At 42.9% G+C, this 27,060-nt stretch overlaps 1 protein-coding gene across 3 annotated transcripts in view; it reads right to left on the minus strand.

Moving 5' to 3' along the window:
• Positions 1 to 27,060, minus strand: part of KLHL5 (kelch like family member 5) — a 120,348-nt gene that overhangs the window by 12,563 nt on the left and 80,725 nt on the right. For all 3 annotated transcript variants that reach the window (XM_040335128.1, XM_040335127.1, XM_040335126.1), the window contains exons 4-8: positions 25,203 to 25,399; positions 8,436 to 8,648; positions 5,012 to 5,198; positions 4,373 to 4,597; positions 744 to 906 (exon numbers count right to left, since the gene is read on the minus strand). In XM_040335128.1, the coding sequence (XP_040191062.1) occupies positions 744 to 906; positions 4,373 to 4,597; positions 5,012 to 5,198; positions 8,436 to 8,648; positions 25,203 to 25,399 (985 nt within the window). The remainder of the gene's footprint in view (positions 1 to 743; positions 907 to 4,372; positions 4,598 to 5,011; positions 5,199 to 8,435; positions 8,649 to 25,202; positions 25,400 to 27,060) is intronic.

The raw sequence follows: 27,060 nt of genomic DNA on the forward strand, positions 1-27,060 counted from the left end.
AAAAATAAAAAAAAAATGCATAAATATTTAGCATGGGCTCGGGCATGTTTGGATCGAACCTGCCAGGAAGCTGGCACTGCACACTGCCAATCAAAGGCAACGTTTGTATGTGCAGCTGCAGGTTGAGAAATGCCTCACTGTCTATGATTGGCAGTGTGCAATGATGGCTTCCTGGCAGGTTCGATCAAAACACGCCCGATCCCATCATTTTTCAGGAGTGACAATACATCTGTTCATAAACCGTGAATATTTTTTCAAGGCTTAGTTTCTGCTCAAGGTGGCATTGACAAGACAGAGGACAGTCAAACTGTAAAATGTCAAGGCTATTGTGGACAGAGGTTTTCAACATTAACAAGCATATTTGGGGAAACTCTCTTCAATATAGCGATAGGGTGGGGGGAGAAAAATCGAACCAGCAGCTTCTGCCAACATTGCCTCTACATCTTTATCAATACCCTCCGATTCAGGATCCTCTGGACCGGGTCTCGCTCTAGTAAGAGAAGAGGTCTTTGAGCTCTGGACAAGGATGGCTGCATTAGGGCCATAATCTGAGAAATTGTGACATGCATGCAGAAAATTCTTTTTTTCCTATACCCGATCCTTACATACATTGAGAGAAAAGGGCAAGTCGAGTTCTAATGGAAGTACTGGCTTGCAAAATCATCTTTTTTATCCTCACCAGAAAAAACTGTTGAACCACAATATTGCGAATAACAAATAGAACATAGTAGTCATTTACTTACTTTCCACCAAGGACCTCTACACCAACTGTGCTTCTCGGTGTGGACATACTAGCTACAAAATTCCACTGCCTGGCCTGAGGATCCCACCTCTCCACCGTGTTCAAATAACTCCAGCCATCGTGACCACCAACAGCATACATGGGACCTTCTAAAACTGCCACACCTATTAATACACAGACTTAAATTATACATCTTATGGTTATTACTGAAAGTTACAGTTTTGCTCTCTATAGCAGGGCCTAGGGCAAGGGTGATACAAATATTTATTTTAATGAAAACAAATGGTAGGATTTAAGTGGGGTACACTATAAGAAAATCAGGCGAAAGATCTTCCGATTTTCCTCGCTATTTCACAGCTAATCGGAATCGATGAACGAAAATTCTCGTATGGCAAAAGGCTTTTTTATTATTGTTTATAGTTTCTGATCATGCGCAGTGTTTTGTGTTTTTTTTGTACGAAAATGGTACACATTAAAATGAAATTGGTTCATTCTGTTCCCATACGCGAAGAATTTTGGAGTTTGTCCTTTCATTAAATTTCATACAAAGATTCGTAATCGGCTGTCAAAAAGCTTACGAAAATTCTTTTGGCGAAAATGTAAGCTCGATTTTCTTACAGCGTGTACAAATGAGCCTTAACACTGCATCTTTAAAGAGATACTTGCCAACAAGCAAGGGACACAATTTAAAGCTTCCATGGATTCAAAGGAGGTCAAAACACGCACAGACATGGTCACACACTCCTGTTTCTGCCCAAGAGACTTCTTATGCTAGCTTGTTCAGCCTGAAATACCTGAACTTTTCCATCCATTCCTTTGATTTTTCTAGGGTGGGGTGGCGTGGCACTCCCCCCCCCCCCAACCCTTGCTGTGCAGAAGTACAATTTCTGTCCAGGGTTGTATTTGTGTGCGTTAGGACACACTTTGGTCTTTTTGTACCATATCTTTAACCCTAGCACACACGCCTCACACAACCTTGTATGTACAGTGGGGATCGAAAGTTTGGGCACCCCAGGTAAATATTTGTATTAATGTGCATAACGAAGCCAAGGAAAGATGGAAAAATCTCCAAAAAGGCATCAAATTACAGATTAGACATTCTTATAATATGTCAAAAAAAGTTAGATTTTATTTCCATCATTTACACTTTCAAAATTACAGAAAACAAAAAAATGGCGTCTGCAAAGTTAATATCTTGTACTGCCCCCTTTGACAAGTATCACAGCTTGTAAACGCTTTTTGTAGCCAGCCAAGAGTCTTTCAATTCTTGTTTGAGGTATCTTTGCCCATTCTTCCTTACAAAAGTCTTCCAGTTCTTTTAGATATCTGGGCTGTCTGTCACGCACTGCTCTTTTAAGGTCTATCCATAGATTTTCAATTATGTTGAGGTCAGGAGATTGTGAAGGCCATGGCAAAACCTTCAGTTTACGCCTCTTGATGTAATCCCCCGTGGATTTTCGAGGTGTGTTTAGGATCATTATCCATTTGTAGAAGCCATCCTCTCTTTAACTTCAGCTTTTTCACAGATGGCATCAAGTTACCATCTAAAATTTGCTGAAATTTTATTGAACCCATTTTTCCTTCTACTCGTGAAATGTTCGACACTTTTAAAATGACAGAAAACAAAAAAATGGCGTCTGCAAAAGTTTGGGAACTCTGCAGAATTTATAGCATGCACTGCCCCCTTTGCAAAGCTGAGACCTGCCAGTGTCATGGATTGTTCTCAATCATCGTCTGAGAAGACCAGGTGATGTCAATCTCAAAGGTTTTAAATGCCCAGACTCATCTGACCTTGCCCCAACAATCAGCACCATGGGTTCTTCTAAGCAGTTGGATGGATAGACCTTAAAAGAGCAGTGCGTGACAGACAGCCCAGATATCTCAAAGAACTGGAAGACTTTTGTAAGGAAGAATGGGCAAAGATACCTCAAACAAGAATTGAAAGACTCTTGGCTGGCTACAAAAAGCGTTTACAAGCTGTGATACTTGTCAAAGGGGGCAGTACAAGATATTAACTTTGCAGACGCCATTTTTTTGTTTTCTGTCATTTTGAAAGTGTAAATGATGGAAACAAAATCTAACTTTTTTTGACATATTATAAGAATGTCTAATCTGTAATTTGATGCCTTTTTGGAGATTTTTCCATCTTTCCTTGGCTTCGTTATGCACATTAATACAAATTTTTACCTGGGGTGCCCAAACTTTCGATCCCCACTGTATACAAAAAAAGAGAAAGAAGAGATGTCCCCTCCAGTAGACTGATGCCAACTAACCAGTTTAACCACCATAACGGAAACAAAACGAGAGCATAAAGTTCCCTCAAAGAAGACCAATATCAGAACAATGAATTTTATTGGATAAAAAAAATAAGCAGCAAAAAAAAAAAAAAAAAAGGCAGATAAACAGTGGTATCACGGTTAAAAAGACAATGTTGTCAATTAAAATCATGGGAATCGCAGCTGCACATCACACATACATAACCCAATCACCATACACATCAAATTCAGGCACAGCATAAATAAAGCACAGCTCAAAAGAAGAAACTCAAGAATATATTGTACAGTTCTGTAAGCAGAAGGAGTTCCTGTGAGCTGTAAGTGCTATTATTGAAAGGGTGACTTCTGAAATGAGGGTATTGGCTGGGTGGATGAGTGAGGGTAAGTGTCACCTGTCATAAAAACAAGTACTTATTAATCACAGTATCAGTGATAATTGATGATGGTCCAGGACAGAGACTTGTTGAGAACATGTATGCTCAGGCTTCAGTGGAGCGCATATGTAGCACATATAGCAAGGCTGCCGGTGTGGGGAAGAGTATAAAGCACAGGGGTCAGGCTAGTATGTCCATAGTATGAGGTATTGGGTAGAAATGAATACTCTCACCAGCTTGTTGGTAACAGTCCTCCTGTGAAAGCTCTCAACACCCCACAGTACTCACAAGCAAGAGCTGGGCGCACACAAGGCAAACAACACACGACTTCACTGCTGTGTAATCTGTACCACAATAGGCCGTGCAGGTGGCAGCTTGTTTTGCGTGTGGTCCATGTGATCAGGCAGCCGAGCGGTTAGCGCAGGAGGCTCTTTCACACAGACGTTGAAAATAAGCAGTTGGGTTGTGTTTTTACCACTTCCCAACTGCCTATCAAAGCCACTCAAAATTGTTAAAGTATGGAGAAGTGGACACAATGCAGCGTTTGTGTTGCCTTGTCTCTGTTTTTGTCTTATGCCTATACCAGAAAGAAAAGGTAAAGCTGAAATTCAGCTTTAAGGTGCCATTCAAAATGAATGAAAGCACTGTATATAGTGTGTTACCATGCATCGCTGTAACACATGGTAAAAGGTGTGAACGACCACATGCCATCGCAACACACAAAATGTAAAAAGGACCTTAAAGACACTGATAGTATTCCAATTAGCAACGTCATGCTGAAAACCAGACTTTAATAATTCTGAAATAGAATGCAACACTATACATATTAAGCAAAAGGTATTTGTAGGCATATATAAATGAGAAAATATGGCTGCATTTGTAAATATACAATACAAAAACTATATTTAAAAAAGTTAAGACACTTTGATAGATTTACATTTAGCTGGATTAGTGGAGTGCCATTGGGTATGCCAACTTACCGAGACCATGCCGATGTGTGGACATAGGTGGCATAACACTCCATGTTTTTGTTTTGGGGTTATAACACTCCACAGTGTTTAGGGTTTTCAGTCCATCTCGTCCTCCAACAACATACAGCTTGTCATCCAACACAGCTACACCAAACTGGAGCCTTCGTCCATTCATGATGGCTACAGGGGTCCACGTGTTGGTACGTAGATCATACTTTTCAATGCTTGTAGCTCCTAAAACCGGTTAATAAGCAGATCTAATTATTTGCAATCAGTAAATAAACATCTGGTAAGAGTAAAGTCAAATATTAACATTTTGCATTTAAATTAACTCAAAAGAACACACACAAAAAACTAAAAAACTATTGTGTTTTATCATTTTCAATCTTCTATTCTCCCTGGACCAGCTATCCAGCTTATGTACTACTGACCAGCTTCCCCAGGATTTCTGTAGCCAAATACTATACCTAAAGTACATATTGATTTGATTTTAGCTGCATCTGTGTTCCATATGTATGATTTGTTAAACTTGATTTGAGGCACTAGGGGATCCTTCATATGAACAAGTTAAAACCCGATATTCTACGTTGCACCATATTGATATTTGTTTTACTGCAGAAATTTTACATGGTGATGGAGAATGATTACCTTTAGTTGCATCCATACCGCCAACAGCAAAAAGCATGCCCACTGTTGACTTTCTAGGCTTTGTACGAGGGCTTTGTAACAGTGGTCTCCTCTCAGGCAACAAATGATATTTCATGGCTTCCATAATGAGCTTCTGACATTCAATGTCATCTCTAAACAGTGCATTATTTTCCATGTCTGCAAGAAACTAATAATAAGATGCTTGATTAATGTTCCACCAAAGCTTCAAATATGAACATGCGAGGCCTTATTTCTAATAAGTCCATGGATCCCCCCCTTCACTCAGCGGATCAAATATTTTGTAGATCAGACATTTTATGGTCATTTTTTTTAAAGCCCGTACTACAACTTTATATTCAATAATCATAAAAACATGCCTGTATTCAATAAAACATTTCAGCTTAAAATATAATTACATGTGTGCAGCTCAGAAAATGGAAATAAACACTTCTATTTTCTTTCCAATATAGTTATTTCAGCCATCTAAATTTTAAAACAATGCATGTGTGATCCTGCGTCCAGATCATGCACAACAAAGTATTTTCATATTTTGGCACGTAGTAAAAGCACTTAAAAACAAGTCCTTATTAAATGTCTTATACATTTCTAGCTAGATGGTATTGGACTCCGGTGCGCTTAGCACAGATGTATTCAATGGCATATGTCTGCTGTAGATGCGTCTAGTATTTATCAGTTGAAATCGTAAATTATTGACTTTCCCCCTTTTTTTTTTTGTAAGTAACCATTTACCTATGACACAATTTAAGCTATGAAGTTCAGGGGAGATGTGCAAGTAGAATGTTTTTTTTTTATTATTTGCATGTTGTGGGGGTGGGTGGAAGAGGATGTCCTTTGTTGGTGGCGGGGTCTGGTGGGTTTACACCCACCCTGTCATACCCATATTGATTATGGTGTGTTGGGGGGGCATACTTCAGGGATTCTCCTTGGTTGGGGTGCCTCTGGACACACCACCTGCTGGGGATTTAAGTATTGGATGGTTGAATTTGTCACCAATGGAGATACTGAACTAATTGAACAGAGTTTTTAGGCCCCTTTCACACGGGACGGATCAGTAATGATCTGCCCCGTGAATCTCCGCTTGCTCAGCGGGGCTCGATCTGTTGATCCCCGCTGAGCCGGCGGATGACAGGGCGGTCCCCGCACACAGTGCAGGGACAGCCCTGTCTTTTCTCCGCTCTCCCCCATGGGGGGATCGGATGAACACGGACCGTCTGTTCAATGGCGATGGAGGAAGTATCCTTTTAATTACATTTTTTTTTTCCTTCTTTCTCTTTTTTTTTTTGTCTTTTTGTTATATTTCAGACGAATTATGTGGGATGTATACCTAAAAATTATGTGTGTGTCAACAATGGTTGTATGCAGATATTGTTAATTTATTGTTGCAAGATTGTATGATTAGAACACATCAATAAAAATGTTTTATTGTATTTTATTTAAAACAAGTCCTCATTCACCTCTGCATCTGTAAGCATTGTGGAGAGATGCAAAAGGAAAAGTTTACCTTTGTAAAATAAAAAAATGCACCTTTTTGCAGGTTAAAAAAAAAAAAAGTGTACTTATTTTATTTATTAGGAGCCTGTAAAGCATTGCATCAGCAGATCACAGGTGCAATGTAAGGCTCCTGTAGACTGTCAGTGTAGCTGTCTGCTCATACCCCAAATGGACGGGCAGTTACTTAATGGCAGGAGCAATCAAACTACGTAGAGCACTCATCATTGCCCTGGAAGTTAATTGAGAACTACAAGCCATCAAAATGCAGTGATAGTCCCCCACACAGCTGCGTTATTTTTTTTTTATTGTTTAGTAACGTAATGTTACACATTACACCCTGGATACAGGTGTAACATGTAATGAAAGGTGAACTTATCCTTGAAGCAGACCTCCAGGCACATTTTTTCTATTTGTTTTTTTAAATATAATCTTTATTTTAAATTTTCAATAAGAAAGGAATAACATACATTGATTAAGAATAAAACCAATAAGAGACAAAAAGGGAGACAATAAGAAAAAAGGGGAAATACAAGAAATGGGGGCACTGGACCATTAGTTTGAGAAGGTACTTTGATACATACAGTTGCCAACATCACATAACTTCATCATTTTTATACCCAAACAACATGGGGGGGGGGATGTGCACCAAGCCAGGACTGTGTGCCTATAGACAATACTGTGAACAATGCACCCATTATGATCTAGAATAAGAAGGGGGGAAGGAGGGGTATAGGAGGTGGGAGAGGGAACACCAACAAAAAAAACAGTCAGCACTATATCTGAACGTGTAAGTAGTATTAGCATAAAGAATCTGGGGTTCTATAGCATATAGGTCTCATCCCCAATAGCATTAAATTAAACTATAAATCTAGGAGGTAACAAACTTTGGCACCTGTACCATATTAAACGTATAATGTAACCAAGTGGCCCATATTTTTTCTATTAGTTATGCATAAAACCATGATCTCTCCAGAGGTGGATCTCAGTGTTATGTCCTTCAAAATCACTGCTTGTGTTGAAACTGGAAAGTACAGATATCGCTGTACTTCTGGCCCAATGTGGCTATGAAAGCTGCGACTCATACAGGTAAGCGATAGTGTTGTTTAGCCCAGGGGTTGACAAATTTGCTTGGAATCTAGGAGCCAGCTAAAAAAGTTAGGAGCCACAAAACGCACCCCGTCCCGACGAGCTCGCGCGCAGAAGCGAACACATACGTGAAGCGTGACACGTTGGGTATGAATTTACTCTCCGTAACATTATCTTTCATTATATTAAAAAAAATGGGGATAAATTTACTGTTGTCTTATTTTTTTAATTAAAAAAAAAAGTGTAATTTTTTCCCAAAAAAGTGCGCTTGTAAGACCGCTGCGCAAATACGGCATGACAGAAAGTATTGCAACGATCGCCATTTTATTCTCTAGGGTGTTAGGATAAAACATGTATATAATGTTTGGGGGTTCTAATTAGAGGGAAGAAGATGGCAGTGAAAATAGTGAAAAACAATATTAGAATTGCTGTTTAACTTGTAATGCTTAACTTGTAATACCAACGGCCACCACTAGATGGCGCCAGCTCACATCTGGTGGTAATAACTTGTAATACCAACGGCTCACCACCAGATGGCGCCAGCTCACCTTCCAAGCCAAGTCGCCAGGACACTATTTCTAGTCGCCATGGCGACCGGGATTTGTCGAGCCCTGGTTTAGCCGACCCCTTTTCCCCTTGTCTACTCACAGAATGTCATGCAACACTACAAAGATTTTGTGCTTGAAGTTATACAAACCCAACTGAGTATAGATCTCGAGTGAAATAACTCATAATGGTGTGCCCAAAAAGTGTAAGGCAAACAACATTTTTATGCAGTATATATGGTATGTTACCGGACTTCTGACAACCAGGCAAACCATAATACCTGTGGTGCCAACAGGGGTAAACGGATAAAGGCCAGTAGTTTGCTAAGGTCCCTTCTCCTCTGTTCTACATCATGCTGTACCCAGGTAAGCAAGGCGTTCAAGATGGTTTCTTCATTGGGAATGTTCATATCATCACTTGATAAAAGTTTAGTAATTTCAGCAGCTGGCAATAACAGAAATTCCTGGTTTCTTATTACTTCCATGAAATGTTCCTATAAGCAATAAAAAAAAATCAAAAAAAAAAAAATCAATGGATCAGTCTGGTTCCTGCACGCTATATTAGTTAAATCATTAGCATCCATTAGTGAAACATCATCCCAGATGGTACCAAGGAATATTGAGGCTGATTTATTTAAAAAAAAAACTAAGCTCATTACATTACTTACAATCGAACCGATGTGTCCTGGCTATAGGATTACTTGAAATCTTCATCCTCAGATTCCCCTTATGATATAATATTCTGGTGAACAGCATGTGTATGAATGAAACATGATGAATGGAGGAGCGGACCTGTCTTTCATCGACCCGTCCTCCATTCATAGATTGGGTTCCATTTATAAAAGCTATAATACTACTTCTATGAAAAGAGGAGGAGGTGGGGGTAAAGGGCGGACATAGTCAACACTCTTGAGGAGTGCCTGTCACAGGTCCATCAGCTCTACTAACCCCAGCCAAACCAAGGGATTATGGCGGCAGGGGTAGGTGGGGAACAGAGGAGGAAGATTTCAAGAAATCTCGCAGCCAGCAGCACAAGGGACACATCAGACTGACTAAGTTATGTCCCCTGTGATTTTTTTTCTTTGGCCTCTAAGGAACTGGGAATATTCACACACAAGATTGTGTTAATAATTACTTCAGTTATCCAATCATGTGAAAAGTTTACTTATGTCATCTGCGCTTGATTGAATATTCCATGTGAACAGTATTTTACGTGGTTAGCATTATCTATAGAGCAGCAAAATAAGCGAGTCATAGTGCACCATCTAACAATCGCCTAAACTGTTAGTAAACACTAGGAGTCCTCAAGCTCAGCGGGAGATCGCTCCATCGGTCTGCGCTGAGCCGGCGGATGACAGGTCAGTCTCTGCTCACTGAGCGGGGAGGGGCAAGTCAGAGCCCTGCTGATTCCTATGGAGAGAGCGGACGAAAAACGGACAGCATGTCCGTTTTCATCAGATCTCATCCATTCTGATCTGCCAAGACGGATGGTGTACGTATCGCCATATGTTTGTTTTTAGCGGATCGGATGGCAGACGGGTGTCAGTGGACACATCTCCACTGACATACGTTTTCCCATAGGAGTCAATAGATGGCCTGTTTGGATCCACCTGAAGAATGGACAGGCAAATCCGAGTGGGCTTGTCGTGTGAAAGGGGCCCATGGGTCTTATATACTTACGAAATTGCGCTCTACCAGCTTAGGTAGAGCACAATGAAAATAAAAGAAAGTTACGTATACTATTTTTTTTTTTTACGTCTGGGAGGCAAACCAGCCCATGTAACCTGTGAAAGTCCTTCTTAGTGAACATGCATCTCTTACCTTCCAGCAGCGGAGCAGAAAGTCTAAAAATTACTGTGTGGTCTAATAGGCAACAGAAAAGACCCACTGCTCTTAACAACTTACACAAAACTGGTCAGACTATAATTCAAGTCTGCATTTGTGATGTAGTATGTGGCTGTTACTCAGCTCTGCCAGCACAGACCACTGCAGTGTTTCCTAGACACATTCGTAATTTTGCATTCGATATACATCAGCATCCACTAATCTCTAATTTATTTTCTTTTTAATACAGAAGAAAAAAAAGGAAGCGTCACTTCATGAAAGCGTTTCAGAATTGAAAATGTAAAACGGAACCAAAGTGCCTTATATCCCCTCTGCATTGCTCGTGCTCCTAGCTGTTTTCTCATCATGGCATCCCTGCAATTGTGCACAGCCTGTTCTAAGCAGATGGATGAAAGATGTAGACCAGGAGCACAGTATGTTCCATATGATCTGAATTCTTTCCACACATTTCTGTAACACATCGTCTCAAAATTCTTGCCACTACAACACACATTGCGGACTGTATCGCTGTTTGTATCCTTATCCAAGTCAGATAACAATAAAAAAAAAAAAATAGGTATATATTGTAAATAAAGCTTTGTGTTTTATAAGTAGACCAGGAAAGCTGAAATTCAATATTTTATGTAAGCTCCACTATAATTCACTAGTACTTATATACAATTACAAAGATGGCCATCAGTATGATGAAGGGTAAACTAACCTCATGTATGTGTATTCTTTATCTTGCACCCACATTAATTATGCAAACTTACAAACTGATGGTTTCAGTGCCAATCCTAACTCGGACACTGGCAAATGCTGTACTTTAGGTGAAGAGAAAGAAGGGTGGATTTGATTTAAATCAAGTTAATTTAAATAATGGATGTAAATCGCTAGTAAAATACCATGATTTAAATCAACTTGATTAAAATCATAATTTTTCAAAGAGCAACTGTCATCTCTGTCCCACACCGGCTCCTCCTCTGACCCGCTGTTGACTCACCGACAGTCCCATTCACTTTAATGGGACGATTGGTGATGCGGCAGTGACACAACAAGGTGAGGGATGTGGCAGCAGCAGGTGAGTGGATGCCCGCTAACAGGTGCTGCCATGGTGGATCTGTAATGGCAGGTGCTCTTTAAATGTAAGGACTTATTTCTACTGGCAGTTATAATCTTTAATATTTGCAAACAAAATGAAGGCTTCCTATTTAGAATAATAAGCTTTCAGGTTGGTAAAATCAGAACCAATCCAATCATACAGTAGTGTACATAGATTTGCAAAACAATGGGACAAAGGAATATTCCTGAACTTTGTTTCATCTCATGATTACTGTAAAATTGTGTGAATACATCAATGCAGTGCATGTTATATCAGCTTGCAGAGCTTGGATTCATTGAATGAGTTTATTAAAAGTGTAAAAATTGCAGAATATACAGACTCATGCTTCATAACTAAGCTCCATTTCATGCTGAATAAACAAAATGATTAATGTATCTTAAATAGAAAAACGATCTTTAAATACATTTTTACTCCAAAACACATTTTATTAAAATAAATTTGAGAATATATATATATATAATCCGATTTAAATGCTAAGGGGGTTAGGGGTTAAAATAAGGACTTCTAGCTTATCGAAAAATAGTTAAATTGTCCAATCTGAAAAAAACAAACAAAAAAACACACCTCTTTCTGCAATACCTCTTTCTCTTGGGCACCATTACCCACAGAAAGTCCTCTATGTGGTCCAGTGCCGATTGACTTCTGGATTGCATGGCACCCAGCATCCATTTCACTACAGATATCTAGGTGGTGAGGCATTAGTCTACTCTCTGGTCCCCTGACCCAAAGATCTCAGAATACTGCTTTACAAACATCTAAAAATTTTAGTAAGAAAAGTTTGCACTCAGATCTGTGAAATGAAGTAACAGAATTAAGGCTCCACCCACACTTGTGCGACTTGTCATACAACTTTGGACATTAAAGTTGCATGACAAGTATGACATATATGCACGACATAAATTTGCAGTGACTTCAATGTTAACCCTCAGAAGTTGCATAAAAGTCCTAACTAAATGTTATACAATGCATCTTGTGTGCAACAGTTGTTCATTATCACTGGTCAAAGCTAAAGTCTATCCAAGTTGCACCCATCATACATGCGTGAAGAGAACATAAATGTATCGTTAATGTTAATTAACCCACTTTCATCTACAGATCTCCAAAACCTGGAATAATTGAAAGTTACACTAAACTCTGATATAAAAAAAAAAAAAAAAAAAACATTTAAGGACGTATTCTTAACTTAGAAAAGTACCCTCTATCGGTACCTGTTGCCAGACAAGAAGTGAGTGGATATCTGCCAACTGGTGACACAGGCAGCAAAAAAAAAAAAAAAAAAAAAAAAGTTTTACCCTTGCCAGTTTTTCAAAATTTAGCTTTTAAGCCCCTGTCATAATTCTTAGACACCTCCAAACTTTTTTCTTTTGCTGCTGTGATCTGGCTTCCTTTAAGAGGGTGGACAGGTTCATTCACCATGGCCCTACTGCATGTAGGAACGTAGCCACACTTTTGCTTGCTCCCAAGATGGTCTAGGGGTGGACTACGGATTTGTAGTGTACATAGAGCAGTTCACATGATGCCAGCTAATGTCCACTGCTCTTTCCAAACAAACAGAAGTGAGAGGGAAAGGATTGGTTAAGGAGCTTACATAGGACACAAGGAGAAAGAAAAAAAAATGAAAAACTGATTACAGGGCCAGTAAGTAGTGACTGTTTATAGATTATTTTTGAAGTAGAAGGATATCATTTAGCCCAGGTTCACACTGGGCTGCGGGAGTGAAGCCATGCAAGTTCAGCTGAACTTGCATGATTTCACCATCTGCTTGTCCGTCCCAATTTTATCATGTGACTCATTAGTGTTACAAGCTCTCAGGTGTGAATGTGGAGCAGGTGTGTTAAATTTGGTGTTATCCCTCTCACTCTCTTACTCGTCACTGGATTTCAACATGGCACTTCATGGCAAAGAACTCTGAGGATTTAAAAAAAAAAAAATGTTGCTCTACATAAAGATGACCTAGGCTATAAGAAGATTGCCAAGACCCTGAAACTGAGCTGCAGCACGGTGGCCAAGATCATACAGCAGGACAGGTTCCACTCAGAACAGGCCTCGCCATGGTCAACCAAAGAAGTTGAGTGCACATGCTCAGCGTCATATGCAGAGGTTGTCTTTGGGAAATAGACATACGAGTGCTGCCAGCATTGCTGTGGAGGTTGAAGGGGTGGGGGGGTCAGCCTGTCAGTGCTCAGACCATACACCACACACTGCATCAAATTGGCCTGCATGGCTGTTGTCCCAGAAGGAAGCCTCTTCTAAATAAAGATGATGTACTGTGACATACTGAAGCAGAGCATGATGCCCTCCCTTTGGAGACTGGGCTGCAGGGCAGTATTCCAACATGATAATAACCCCAAACACACCTCCAAGATGAAGAAAAAGGATCACCGCTCCAGGTGGGTCACTATGTAGGAATAGACTGACTCAGGATACCGTGGGTGCTGGCAATGCACTGACCATGCATTAAGCACTAGTCCAGTGCGAAACGCGTCGGCTGTTCCTTTGCTGTAACCTTGTGAAGTGATGTACTTGCTGTTCGTTTGAATAAAAGACAACCTTTTTGGTCATTGGAGTGCGGCTATCCATTTCCTTTCTTCGTATCCTACACCTCCAAGATGACCACTGCCTTGCTAAAGAAGCTGAAGGTAAAGGTGATGGACTGGCCAAGCATGTCTCCAGACCTAAACCCCACTCCGGTGGAAACCTGTGAAGCTCTGGTGAACTCCATGCTCAAGAGGGTTAGAGCAGTGCTGGAAAATAATGGTGGCCACACAAAATATTGACACTTTGGGCCAAATTTGGACATTTTTACTTTTGTTGCCAGCGGCTTAGACATTAATGGCTGTGTGTTGAGTTATTTTGAGGGGACAGAAAATTTACACTGTTATACAAGCTGTACACTCACTACTTTACATTGTAGAAAAGTGTCATTTCTTCAGTGTTGTCACATGAAATGATCTAATAAAATATTTACACAAATGTGAGATACTGTGTGTGTTTGTATTATATATATATATATATATATATATATATATATATATATATATATATATATATATATATATATATATATATACACACACATACACACACACACACACATACATATATATATATACACACACACACACACCTCTCCAAAATTACAGCTGGTGGCAGAATGAGTAAGACAACTATATTACCATCTATAATTATATATTTTTTTTCTTTAAATACGATTCATAAATGTCACAGGCTGAGAAGCCGCTATAATATATACATTTGAGAAGCACATTATGGTTCCCATAGAAACATCCGCTATAATGCAGCAGAGTTACTCATAACAATATTTATAACTTGCTTTCTCATAAAATTCATTATTAAAATTCAATTTCTGTAAACCAGCCAAACAATATCACAATAGACCCGGGGGAAGGATTTAATCCTAACAGAATATTACTTTTTCAACTGCCCTTTGTGTTTTGCCTTCTTATACTGTGCTCATGATAATATGTACATAGGAATAATAGATATACTATATCGCTCCAGCAAAAAAAGAAAAAAATCAGATGAATCAGCAGATGCAAAGAGAGAGACATTTAAAAGTGGAACTTCTGCTTTAATTACTTGTGACCCCCTGACATGACGCAGCCCTTCTTCTGGGACACGTCACCTCTTCCGGCCATTCAAGACAGCATGACGCGCCTGGCTGTGAAGCCGCAAGCCGACACAGCCAGGCACCCACACTTGCAATGCTTGCACCGCGGAGAGAAGGGGGAGAAGAGCGAGGCTTCGAGGGGCCGCATCGCTGGACTATGGGACAGGTGAGAGTCTGTTTAGTAAAAGTCAGCAGATACACTTTTTGTAGCTTCTGACTCTTAAATGGGTGGAACTCTACTTTAAAGCTGAACTTAAAGGGGTTGTAAAGGTTATTGTTTTTTCACCTTAATGCATCCTATGCATTAAGGTGAAAAAACTCCTGGCTATCACCAGCCCCCCAGTTTTACTTACCAGAGCCAGTTCACCTGCTCGGCGCATCCCGGCCGTCCTCCACAGAGTCCCGGCTGCACTGCTGTCAATCAAATCCAATGATGCGGGGCCAAATTATACACTCGTCGTTTATGGACGCCGAGTATATGACTCAGGAGCGCACCCGCAAGGTAACCCCCCTCGGGAGAGAGCTTCCCAGAGGGGGTTATCTAATGCAGGGAGGAGCCGCGAGAGCCGCCGAGGGACCCCAGAAGAGGATGTTCGGGGCCACTCTGTGCAAAATGAGCTGCACAGTGGAAGCAAGTATGATGTGTTTGTTATTTAAAAAAAAAAAGGGGGAACCTTTAGTATCACTTTAGGGCAGATAAAAGAGGCACAAACATTAGACTGTAAGCTCGAGCAAGGCCCTCTGATTCCTCCTCCATCGAATCGTACAGTAACTGTACTTTCTACCCTCATGCTGTAAAGCGCTGTGCAAACTGTTGGCGCTATATAAATCCTGTATAATAATTGTAATCTAATCATAAATACATCTTTTCTTTTTTTTACCAAACCCTGTAAGTTCGTTCAGAATTTACCGGTCCCTGTCCAGTCAAAGATCAGAGATGTTGACCGATAATCTCCTCCCTAGTTCAGCTCCCCACTTCCCCTGCCTTCTCTGTTGAGATCCATAGAACCACTATCAACCCCTCGCCTCATGCCACGGTGTAGGTATAATGTGGACTCTGAACCATCCTTTTGGCCCCACATCCAATCACTGTCCAAAACTTGCTGCCTCAACCTCTGCAACCTCTCCAAAATACACCCCCTTCTTAACCAAGGCTACCACAAAGCTCCCAATTCACTCCCTGGTCATCTCTCGCCTCGATTACTGCAACTCCCTCCTCATCGGATAACCTTTACATAAACTATGTATCCCCCCCGGATATGACACTTTGCTACAATGTAAAGTAGTGAGTGCACAGCTTGTATAAAAGTGTAAATTTGCTGTCCCCTCAAAATAACTCAACACAGCCATTAATGTCTAAACTGCTGGCAACAAAAGTGAATACACCCCTAAGTGAAAATGTCCAAATTGGGCCCAGTTAGCCATTTTCCCTTTCCACTGTCATGTGACACATTAGTGTTACAAGGTCTCAGGTGTGAATGGGGAGCAGGTGTGGTAAATTTGGTGTCATCACTCTCAGCCTTTCATACTGGTCACTGGAAGTTCAACATGGCACCTCATGGCAAATAACTCTGAGAATCCGATAGCTCTACTTAAAAATGGCCTAGGCTATAATATTGCCAAGACCCTAAAACTGAGCTTCAGCACGGTGGCCAAGACCATACAGGGGTTTAACAGGACAGGTTCCACTCAGAATAGGCCTCCCATGGTCGACCAAAGAAGTTGAGTGCACATGCTCCGCGTCATATCCAGAGGCTGTCTTTGAGAAATAGATGTATAGGTGCTGCCAGCATTGCTGCAGAAGTTGAAGGGTTGGGGGGTCATCCTTTCAGTGCTCAGAACATACGCCGCACGCTGTATCAAATTGGTCTGCACGGCTGTCGTCCCAGAAGGAAGCCTCTTCTAAAAGATAATGCACAAGAAAGCTCTCAGTTTGCTGAAGATGAGCAGACTAAGGACATGGATTACTGGAACCATGTCCTATGGTCTGATAAGACCAAGGTAAAAGTATTTGGTTCAGATGGTGTCAAGCATGTGTGGTGGCAACCAGGTGAGGAGTACAAAGACAAGTGCGTCTTGCCTACAGTCAAGCATGGTGGTGAGAGTGTCATGGTCTGGGGCTGCATGAGTGCTGCCGGCACTGGGGAGCTACAGTTCATTGAGGGAACCATGAATGCCAACATGTACTGTGACATACCGAAGCAGAGCATGATCCTCTTCAGAGACTGGGCAGCAGGGCAGTATTCCAACATAAGAACCCCAAACACGCCTCCAAGATGACCACTGCTTTGCTAAAGAATCTGAGCATCTGTGGGGCATCCTCAAACGGAAGGTGGAGGAGCACAAGGTCTCCAACATCCACCAGCTCTGTGATGTCATCATGGAGGAGTGGAAGAGGACTCCAGGGGCAACCTGTGAAGCTCTGGTGAACTCCATGCCCAAGAGGGTTAAGGCAGTGCTGGAAAATAATGGTGGCCACACAAAATATTGACACTTTGGGCTCATTTGGACATTTTCACTTAGAGGTGTACTCACTTTTGTTGCAAGCGGTTTAGACATTAATGGCTGTGTGTTGAGTTATTTTGAGGGAACAGCAAATTTACACTGTTATATGTGACATCTTGTCACATGAAAAGATATTAATAAAATATTTACAAAAATGTGAGGGGTGTACTCACTTTGGTGAGAGTGTGTGTAAATATATATGTGTGGGTTGAGCGTCAGCACCAGTGGATTAAACAAAAACCCACATAGCTTTAGTATCAAAATCAGGCAACTGCAGATGAATAGCAAACATTTCTGCATACAGTATTCAACAGCCAAGCTCTGCACCTCAAGCTCGGGGTTGAATAAAGCGAGATCTAAAGTAGAGAATGTTGTCTCGCTTACATACCAAAACTGTGGGCCATTAGGATGCAGGCCACAGAATAAAATAAAATTAAAATTGCAGCAAATGCCAAAGGCACTTAATATTGCGGGTGTGTAGCAATAAGAATAATAATTCATCATCATACTATAAGATTATTCAGCCTGTATTACACACACTTATAAATCTGAGAAAAGCAAACAATCGATAAACGTGGTTCTATCTTCAGATACAGCAGTAAATAGCTGATAACCTCATCATCCCTGGAGTCTGGAGAAGCTCAGACTGGGTTCTGCTTCGGAAAAATGTAAAGCTAAACTCCTGCTTTTGATACACCTTACTTACGTAGTTCGTTTGGGCCAAGCTGGTTAGAGGTTGTGACATTAACAGACCTCTCTGACCGTATTTATTGCTGGAATACACGGCTATCTCTGAATAACTGAGCGCTGATCAAATAGATTCTTATGTGTTCTGGGTATGAGACAAGAAGTTTTCGGCTCAAACCCAGAACACAGTGCGGTATCCTGTATGTGGCCGCAGATACATACAGTTTATACCGCACATCCAGCAGGCTCACATATTAGTGAGGCCCAAACAAACCATGTAAAAAAGTGTATCAAAAGCTGGAGTTCCGCTTTAAGCTGTCCTTTAGGGAAAAAAAGGCACTTAACATTTACAAGAAAGAAACTCAAAATATGCAATACATTTAGCAATATTCATTACCATGTATTTACGTAACCTTTTTTCTGTAACAAGTGTTACAATGATTAAAACAGTGCAAGAAAGAGTCAAGCCTCGTACACACGCACGGTTTTCTCGGCAAGAACCAGTAAAAAAACTGCTGGCAGAGCTTTCTTGCCGAGTAAACCGTGCGTGTGTATGGGGCTTTGAGGTTTCTCGTCAAGAAAACTGCCCAGAATTTCGACAAGAAAAAGAGAGAACCTGCTCTCTATTTTCTCGTCGTGATTCTCGACAGTGTTTCCCTGCCGAGAAACCCGAGCGTCTGTATACTTACCTGTCGTCGTGGAAACCCGTGCATGCTCGAAATGACTTTGACACATGTGCGGTAGCTTTCAAGGCATAGGTAGGGTGTAGCAAGATGGCGTTCCTGCCATTCAAAAGAACAGCGGTTCTTTTGAATGGAGTGTCTGTACACTCGGCCGGCAAGACAACGTTTTTTTCCCCCCGACGAGATTCTGGGCCATGTGTACAGGGCTTCAGAGTGCATTCAACACATGCAGAAAAACACATGTACAAAATGTGTGCCATCATATCGTATAGGTCTCTTTATGTGCATTGGCATCCATTGATGTGTTTTTTTCCCCCCAATTTCCTGTGTCATCATGTTACTTTTCCTTCACTTAAATTTTTGCATATTTTTATGCATTTTACATGCATTTATGTGCTCTGCAGAAAAAATGTGGAGATACTGTATATTTCTGCACAGCTTTGTACTGCACATAACACCAGTGCTTTAGTGTGAACAGCACACAAACAATTGTTTTCTGTTTGCCTTTTTAAAGGCCTGTGTTTTTCTAGTGAAAAAAAAAAAAAAAAAAAAAAAAAGAAGGAGCAGGTCTCTGCACATAGCCTTAAAATAAAGGTACCCATTGATATTTCATGACATGATAAAAATGATTCCAATGCAAGTTTAAAACATGGCGATAACTGGAGACTCACAAAATGGTACAATTATTTCCTGACGCATTCATGGCAGCACACAATGGGTTGTGACTCCGCCCCCACAACCTGACAGGATTGGTTACCTATAAATTTGAAGAGGGAACACCCCGCACCATTCTCTTTTTTATCCTCACCTGACAAGACTGGACGTTACAAGAAGATTTGCCTCTTACCGCAATCGCCCCAGCAGGTTCAGGCCTCTCCTGTTGGAAGTCCCTCCTGTACAGTCTCTAATAGAGCTATATGGTGGGAACCCCGCTCTGGTGGTCTCAGGGGTCTGTTCAATGTCTTTTCCTGGCTATCTTACAAGCTTTAAATAAGCTTAATGTGGCATGGCTCCCCCCTTTTTTTCCTTTTACTATATTCATGGCTTCCCCAGAGTCTGCTGCTGCTGCCTGGTTATTGGTCTTATTAGGCTCTTCTGTTCCTTGGCCCCTGCAATGATTTACCTGGGTTGCTGGCTTTGCTGGGCTTTGCTGTCCCTCTCACCGCCACCGCTGCATCTCCCGGCCGTTCTGCGCATGCGCGCAGCAGGCTGATGACGTCGGCGGTTCCTTTCGCCCTCACCCAAGATGGCGGCGGTCGGCGCGGGACACTACTGCGCATGCGCGGACGCGTCATTAGCGCCGCGACTACGGCGCCAATTTTAAAAACAGAGAAATCTGTTTTTTCCTTCTCTAGGCTGCTGCTCTGCCTGAAAAACTTCAGGAAAGCTATCTAGGTACCTGGAGGCTTCTCTCCTTTCAGGCCCTTCTGCTCCTTTCTCATTCCCCTAAAGCTAACATCTTCCTTTCTCCTTTCAGACACCTGCTGCTGTCCCTGCATCTTTTCATGGAGTCCACTGCCCTAGCAGACCACCACCAGCAAACAAGGTAAGGAGGCCGTCCAAGTTGGTAAGTAGTGAAGAGACAAAAGAGTGCCGGCCACTAACACTGCATTGTTTTTGCAGTCCCATCAGGCCTAGAGATGCAAGTCCACGGCAAAGAAGGAGGTCCAGCCGTGCATCCAGCAAACGCTCACGCAGAAGTCGGTCAAGGTCACCCTCTCGCCATTATCGGAGGCATAGCCGGTCACATCGCAGCCGCTCCCGTCGAAGCCGGTCTCACCGCAGACGGTCTCCGTCAGTCCACCGCGAGCATTTTCAGACCCGTCCTGCAGCAAATGCTTGCTGGGTGTGCGGTGCTGCTGCATTGCCAGGAAAATTAGCCTGTCGCTCCTGTTTTGCCGAGGCAACCAGAGAGAAGGAAGCTGACGCCAGAATGGCCACGGATATCTTAAGAGAGTCGGTACGGGAATCATTCATGGAGACCACGGCCATGCCTACTGACCCTATTCCGGGTCCTTCATCTGCACATGGCTCGTATGCCCAACTAGCAGAGACCCACTCTGACTTCGGAGAACGCGAGCCAACATCAGGATTTGATTTCAGCTTAGTGGAGCCCTTTGCCCGCTCTGTTAAAGAGGCTATCGGCTGGGAGGAAGCCATAGAAGAGCCCCAAAAACTTGGGAAATACTTCCCTGAATTAAGAAAAGATCCTGAGCTATTTCCATTCATTGAGGAACTGGAGGATCTCATTAGGGACGAATGGGAAAAGCCGGACAAGCGGCCCAGCCTGTCCAATAAGCTGGCAAAGCTGTACCCTCTAAAGGAGTCCAAGGTCACCTCCTTCATTAATGCTCCTATTGTGGACTCATCCCTCATGCGACTCGCTAGGCATGTCACCTTGCCGATAGAGGATGCGGTCACCTTCCGTGATGTCCTCGATCGTAAGATCGACTTGGAACTGAAAAAAGCCTACTCCTCGGCAGGGGGGGCCTGCAGGCCAGCCATCACCACAGCGGCCGTGGCTAAGGCCATTTCTGCATGGGCGGCCAATGCGGAAAAAGCCCTCCGAGAAGGGACTGACCAGAATGAAGTACTCTCCTCCCTACAAGAAATCAGGCTAGCAGGTGACTTCATGGCAGGAGCCTCAGTGGACATTATTCGCTCCGCCGCTAGATCTATGTTGGCCTCAGTAATGGCCCGCAGGGCCTTATGGCTGAAGCCCTGGGTCGCTGACTCTGCTTCCAAGTCTAATTGGTGTAAAATACCCTATGACGGCACGAATCTGTTTGGTGCGAAACTGGACTCAGCAATTTCTAAAGTCACTGGAGGAAAGTCTGGACTTATTCCCTCCGACAGAAAGCCCAAGCCTCAGAAGGGCCCTGCCTTCAGGCGCAATCTGCCGGACAGGTACAGGGATACTAGATCCTACCGCTGGGGGCAGAACCCGGGCAAGGATTTCAGAAGGGATTGGAGGTCGACTCGTCCTTCCTTTGCGAGGGTCCAGAAATCCAAGGCCTTCACCGCCGGAGACCAGCAGAAGTCCTTTTGAAAGCTCGCCTGCCCACCCAGCTCAGGTGGGCGCCAGGCTCAGGAGTTTTGCACGAATTTGGGCAGAGCACATAAGAGACCCGTGGACACTCTCCACGATCAGATATGGCCACAAGTGGAATTTTATGTCATTCCCAGGAAGTTTCTTTCGTCCTACCAAGGTTCCTTCTTCCCCGGACAAGAGGAAACTGCTCCTGCAGTACGTCTCGGAGTTAATTCAGAAGGAGGCAGTCATAGAGGTTCCTCCGCACCTAAGGGGCAGGGGATTTTATTCCCCTCTATTCTTGGTGCGAAAGAAGTCGGGGGATCTTCGGCCCGTTCTGGACCTCAAACGGCTCAACGCAAGCATCAGAATAGAGGCCTTCAAGATGGAGAGCCTCCAGTCCATCCTTCTGGCCGTAAATCTGGGAGACTGGATGCTGTCCATAGATTTGTCGGACGCCTATCTCCATGTGCCAATCCATCCAGCCTTCCAGAAATTTCTCCGTTTCTCCATCAACGGGTGCCACTTCCAGTTCCGATGTCTACCATTTGGTATCTCCTCGGCACCCAGAACATTCACGAAGGTTCTCCTTCCCCTCATTGCACTCCTCAGGGAAAAGGGGCTACGGGTGCACCACTACTTAGACGACATTCTCCTATTGGCAGAAGATCGGGAGACTCTGCTCCTCCAGCGGGAGACCCTAATATCTACCCTCCAGAACTTTGGCTGGTTGATCAACTGGCGGAAGAGCAGCCTGCAACCTTCACAGGTCATGGTATTCCTGGGAGCAGAGCTGGATACCAAGCGGAACAGGGTACAGCTCCCGTCAGAGAAGGTGGTACCTTTGGTACAGAAAGTACAAAACCTAATGTCGTCCAGACGTCCGTCAGCCAGAACCTGCCTGAGCATGCTGGGCTCCATGGCATCGACCATACCCATGGTGCAGTGGTCCCAGTGGCACATGAGAACGTTGCAGAACGCATTCCTCAGACAGTGGAACGGGACCTCAATGTCACAGTCCATCCATATTCCCGACTGGGTGAAGCACTCACTTTGGTGGTGGACTCACCACCCCAACCTCAGAAAATTCAGGCCTATAGTCCCTCCAAGTCCAGAAATAGTGACTACGGACGCCAGTCAGAGAGGTTGGGGGGCTCATTATCAGGACCATGCGGTCCAGGGTCGTTGGCACTTTCCAGCCCAGGGTGTAGTCTCCAACGTATTGGAGCTACGAGCAGCCTTCCAAGCCCTCTTGGCCTTCGCACCTCTACTACGAGGGAAGAGTGTCCTCCTCCGAATAGACAACAAGGTTGCGGTGGCCTATATTCGAAGACAGGGGGGTACCCGGAGTCGCACGCTGTCGGAAGAAGTTCGTCCCATAGTGGAGTGGGCTCAGATACACCTTCTGGATCTGAATGCAGTATATGTCCCGGCAGCGCAGAATGTGCTAGCCGACTATCTGAGTCGGGAATCGCTCTCGAACAACGAGTGGTCCCTGAACCACCGGGCATTCTCCCTCCTAACGAAGGCATGGGGCATCCCAGAGGTCGACTTGGCAGCAACACCAGCGAATGCCAAATGCCCGAGATTCCTCTCCAGAGCTCCCTTTCGGTCAGCCGAGGGGACGGACTGCCTAGTACACCCGTGGGACTTCAACCTGGGGTACATCTTTCCCCCAACTCCTCTAATAGCGAGGTTCCTAGCCAGGCTCCGGAGATCCTCAGTCACAGTAATCATGGTGGTGCCATTCTGGCCGAGGAGGCCGTGGTTCACGACCCTCTTGCAGCTCAACACCCGGCCTCCAATCCACCTGCCGTTCTCAGCAGATCTCCTATATCAAGGCCAGTTCCTCCATCCGGCCCCGGACAGACTGCACCTAACAGCATGGAGGTTGAGAGGATTAGGCTGAGAGAACAAGGTTGCTCCCAAGAGGTGATAACGACACTGATGCAAGCCAGGAAAAATTCCACAAATACCACCTACACTAGGGTTTGGGAAAGATTCTTCCTGATGGCACAATTAAAAGGCTGGGATCCTGTCTCTCCAGCTCCATCCCAAATTCTGGAGTTCCTGCAGTCGGGCGTTGATAAGGGACTTAATTCAAGTACCCTCAAGGTACAGATATCCGCCCTGTCCGCCAAAACAGGCACTAGATGGGCTATTCACCCTCTGGTTATTCAGTTCATGAGAGCTTGTCTGAAGATCAGACCCCCCAGAAGACCATCCTTTCCTACATGGGACCTTTCGGTGGTTCTAGAAGCTCTCTCCTTACCACCCTTTTTTCCGTTTGACTCCATTTCCCTGTGGGACTTGACTCTGAAATTATCCTTCCTCATCGCTATTTCTTCAGCCAGAAGGGTGTCAGAGATCCAGGCTCTGATGGTCAAGGAGCCCTACTTAGTCTTCTTATCCGACAGAGTGGTACTAAGGCCTTCAGATCGTTTCCTACCAAAGGTTGCTTCGGCCTTCCACTACAACCAGGATATCGTCCTTCCACACCTTACGGACGAGAACGGCGAACCCCACGCCTTGGACATTAAGACCACTATATCCAGCTACCTTTCGGCTACCACTCACCTTCGAAAGACAGAGGCTCTCCTGATCATTCCACACGGAGCCAGACGCGGCCAAGCAGCTACTTCTCGTACCATCGCCTCCTGGCTAGTCAAAACTATCGAGAAGGCCTACTCCGTTCAACAACTTACAGTTCCAGAGGGCATCAGAGCGCACTCGACCAGGGCAGTGGCAACATCCTGGGCAGCATATTGTGGTGTCTCATCAGAATCCGTCTGCAGGGCAGCAACCTGGTCTTCCAGGCATACGTTTATATCCCACTATAGAGTGGACGCTGCTCTTTTGTCTACAGCCGACTTTGGTAGATCCATCATCAGGGCCAATTCTTCCGCTCACTAGGAAATAAATACTATTGCATTAAACCCTCCCGACTGGCGAGTTATTTCCCATTGTGTGCTGCCATGAATGCGTCAGGAAAACGGAAAATTGTATACTCACCTTTCCGTAATTTTCCTTTCCTGACGCATCTTCATGGCAGCACACAGATCCCACCCTGCTGTTTAATGATGATATATACAGAGAATGGTGCGGGGTGTTCCCTCTTCAAATTTATAGGTAACCAATCCTGTCAGGTTGTGGGGGCGGAGTCACAACCCATTGTGTGCTGCCATGAAGATGCGTCAGGAAAGGAAAATTACGGAAAGGTGAGTATACAATTTTCCGTTTTTCTGCGTCCCCTTGCAGAGATTGGCATTTTTATGTAAAATCGTGAACCACTTATGCAAAAAAAAAAAAAAAAAAAATATATATATATACACAACAAGAATATAGATTCAGGGATTTTAGTTTTTGCATGGACTTTCACTTTAAGCTTTGAAAATAAAAAAGATAGAAGCTAATTGGTTGTCAGCTGCTCCAGATTGTGCCAACTCCAGTTTTGATAAATTTGCCTCTTTGTCTTTATAGGTCTACAACTAATACAAGACAGTTGTCAGCTGTTCTGTAGCATATGGGTGTAAAGTAGCTAAAACATGTGAAAGTTCTCCTCACCATTGTGTAACTGTGGGCCACTTTGTGCAAATCCGTACATCCTTGCGCATCAGCAAAAGAGCGAATGCCCAGGCAGTTGGAAGGGTGAAGCTGCTTCATCAGAAACTTACAACAAGCTTCAACTACCTGTGAGAGTTGTAGAAGGCAAGCTGTGGATAGTAGGCTTTCTATGTTTTCTTCTTTAAGTTCCAGACGGCCTGCCAAGAGAAACATTGCCATTAAATAAAAGCTGAAACCCGTTTAGTTTAGCCATCTACTTTAATATCAGCCAGAAACACACAAAAGAGAATTAAAAAAAAAAAAAAGTCCACTAAGCCACTCTAAGCCAATGAGGAGAGAGAGTCCACGGAGAGCCGAGGCTCTCATGGACATCACTGGACCGCGATGGGGCTCAGGTAAGTATTTTGGAGGGAGCTTCTGCACAGATGCATGAAGGTAAAAAATAAATAAAAAATTGAGTGTTTGGAACCACTTTAAAAAAGGTAGCAAATGCATTAAAGTGGATGTAAAGGCCATTAATGAAATCTGACCTAGAAATATATATATCTGCAGTGTTTACTTATCTCTCTCCACAGCACAAGTCTGGTGGCTTTCTGCTGCTCCGTTCCTCTGTTATCAGTATAACTTCTGACAAGTTCTCCAACACAGTGGATAAGAGCAGCTGGAAATATGTATAGGGGTGGGTGCATAGAGATAGATAAGCAGAGAGCTGGTCTATTGCACAGATTTGCTGACACAGTGGATGCCCAGACTCCCCTCCCACTGCTGAAGCAGGAAGAAAAATTCGAACACGCCGGAATTCACTTTCTAAACAGTGTAGAACGCAGACAGCAGATGTACAAATAAAACATGTGTAGGGAGATTTGTTTCATCTCTGTGTATCATCTGAGGCTGTTCACTTCACTGGGTATATGTGAGGGCTTACATCCACTTTAAAAAAAGGTATATATATATATATATATATATCTATCTTTCAGCCTTTAGAACAGTGGTCACCAACCCTGTCTTCAGGGCCCACTAACAGGCCAGGTTTGCAAGATAACTGATATACATCTCAGGTGATATAATTCGTTGCTCAGTGATTGCAGACTATAATACTGCATCTTCCCAAGGTAATACATAAAACCTGGCCTGTTAGTGGGCCCTGAGGACAGGCTTGATGACCACTTCAGTTGCCATAAAAGATAAACCTCCCTTTTAAATCATAAAGTATAATAAACCTTAAACCCAGTAACCCCAATTGTTTATTTTACAAGTGTTTTGGTGCTTACAATTTGTCCAGGTGTACGTTAAATCCGAATATTCTTATTTTTAAAACAATGTATGTATGCACCAGGGCAGAAATAATACATTTGATGGATCACTGAACCAAGATTAAAATTATGATTTAACGGTCTTTGCTTCTTAAGATGAGGATGTATAAGAAATTTCAGCAAAAGACTTAATAAACAGATGCAGCTAAGGTTAACCCACTTACATGATGTGATACACCAGAATTAACATTTTCAGAAACCTCAAAAGGGATGGAACAGCCTGTAATTATATGCCAGCAGCAGACAGGCAAGTCAAAGCTCCTGAGAAAACAATGTGCATTAAGTGCATTCAAAGCAAAGGCTGCCACACAAGTCTGGCTCAGTGACCTATTTTTGTTTTACTCCAAGATCTGCAGTTTTCATACATGACCTTGAGCACAAATGGCTATGTTCTGATTAAAAAACAAGGCCTAAAATAAAATAAAGTTTGTAGAAATTAAACAATTGCGTGTCTGAAGCAAAAAGAATAATTAAAAAAAATATATATATGAATAAGTAGCCATTATTAAAAAAAAAAAAAAATAATAAAAAAAAAAAAAAAAATG

The sequence above is a fragment of the Rana temporaria genome, chromosome 1, assembly GCF_905171775.1.
Source record: "Rana temporaria chromosome 1, aRanTem1.1, whole genome shotgun sequence".
NCBI classification, from domain to species: domain Eukaryota; kingdom Metazoa; phylum Chordata; class Amphibia; order Anura; family Ranidae; genus Rana; species Rana temporaria.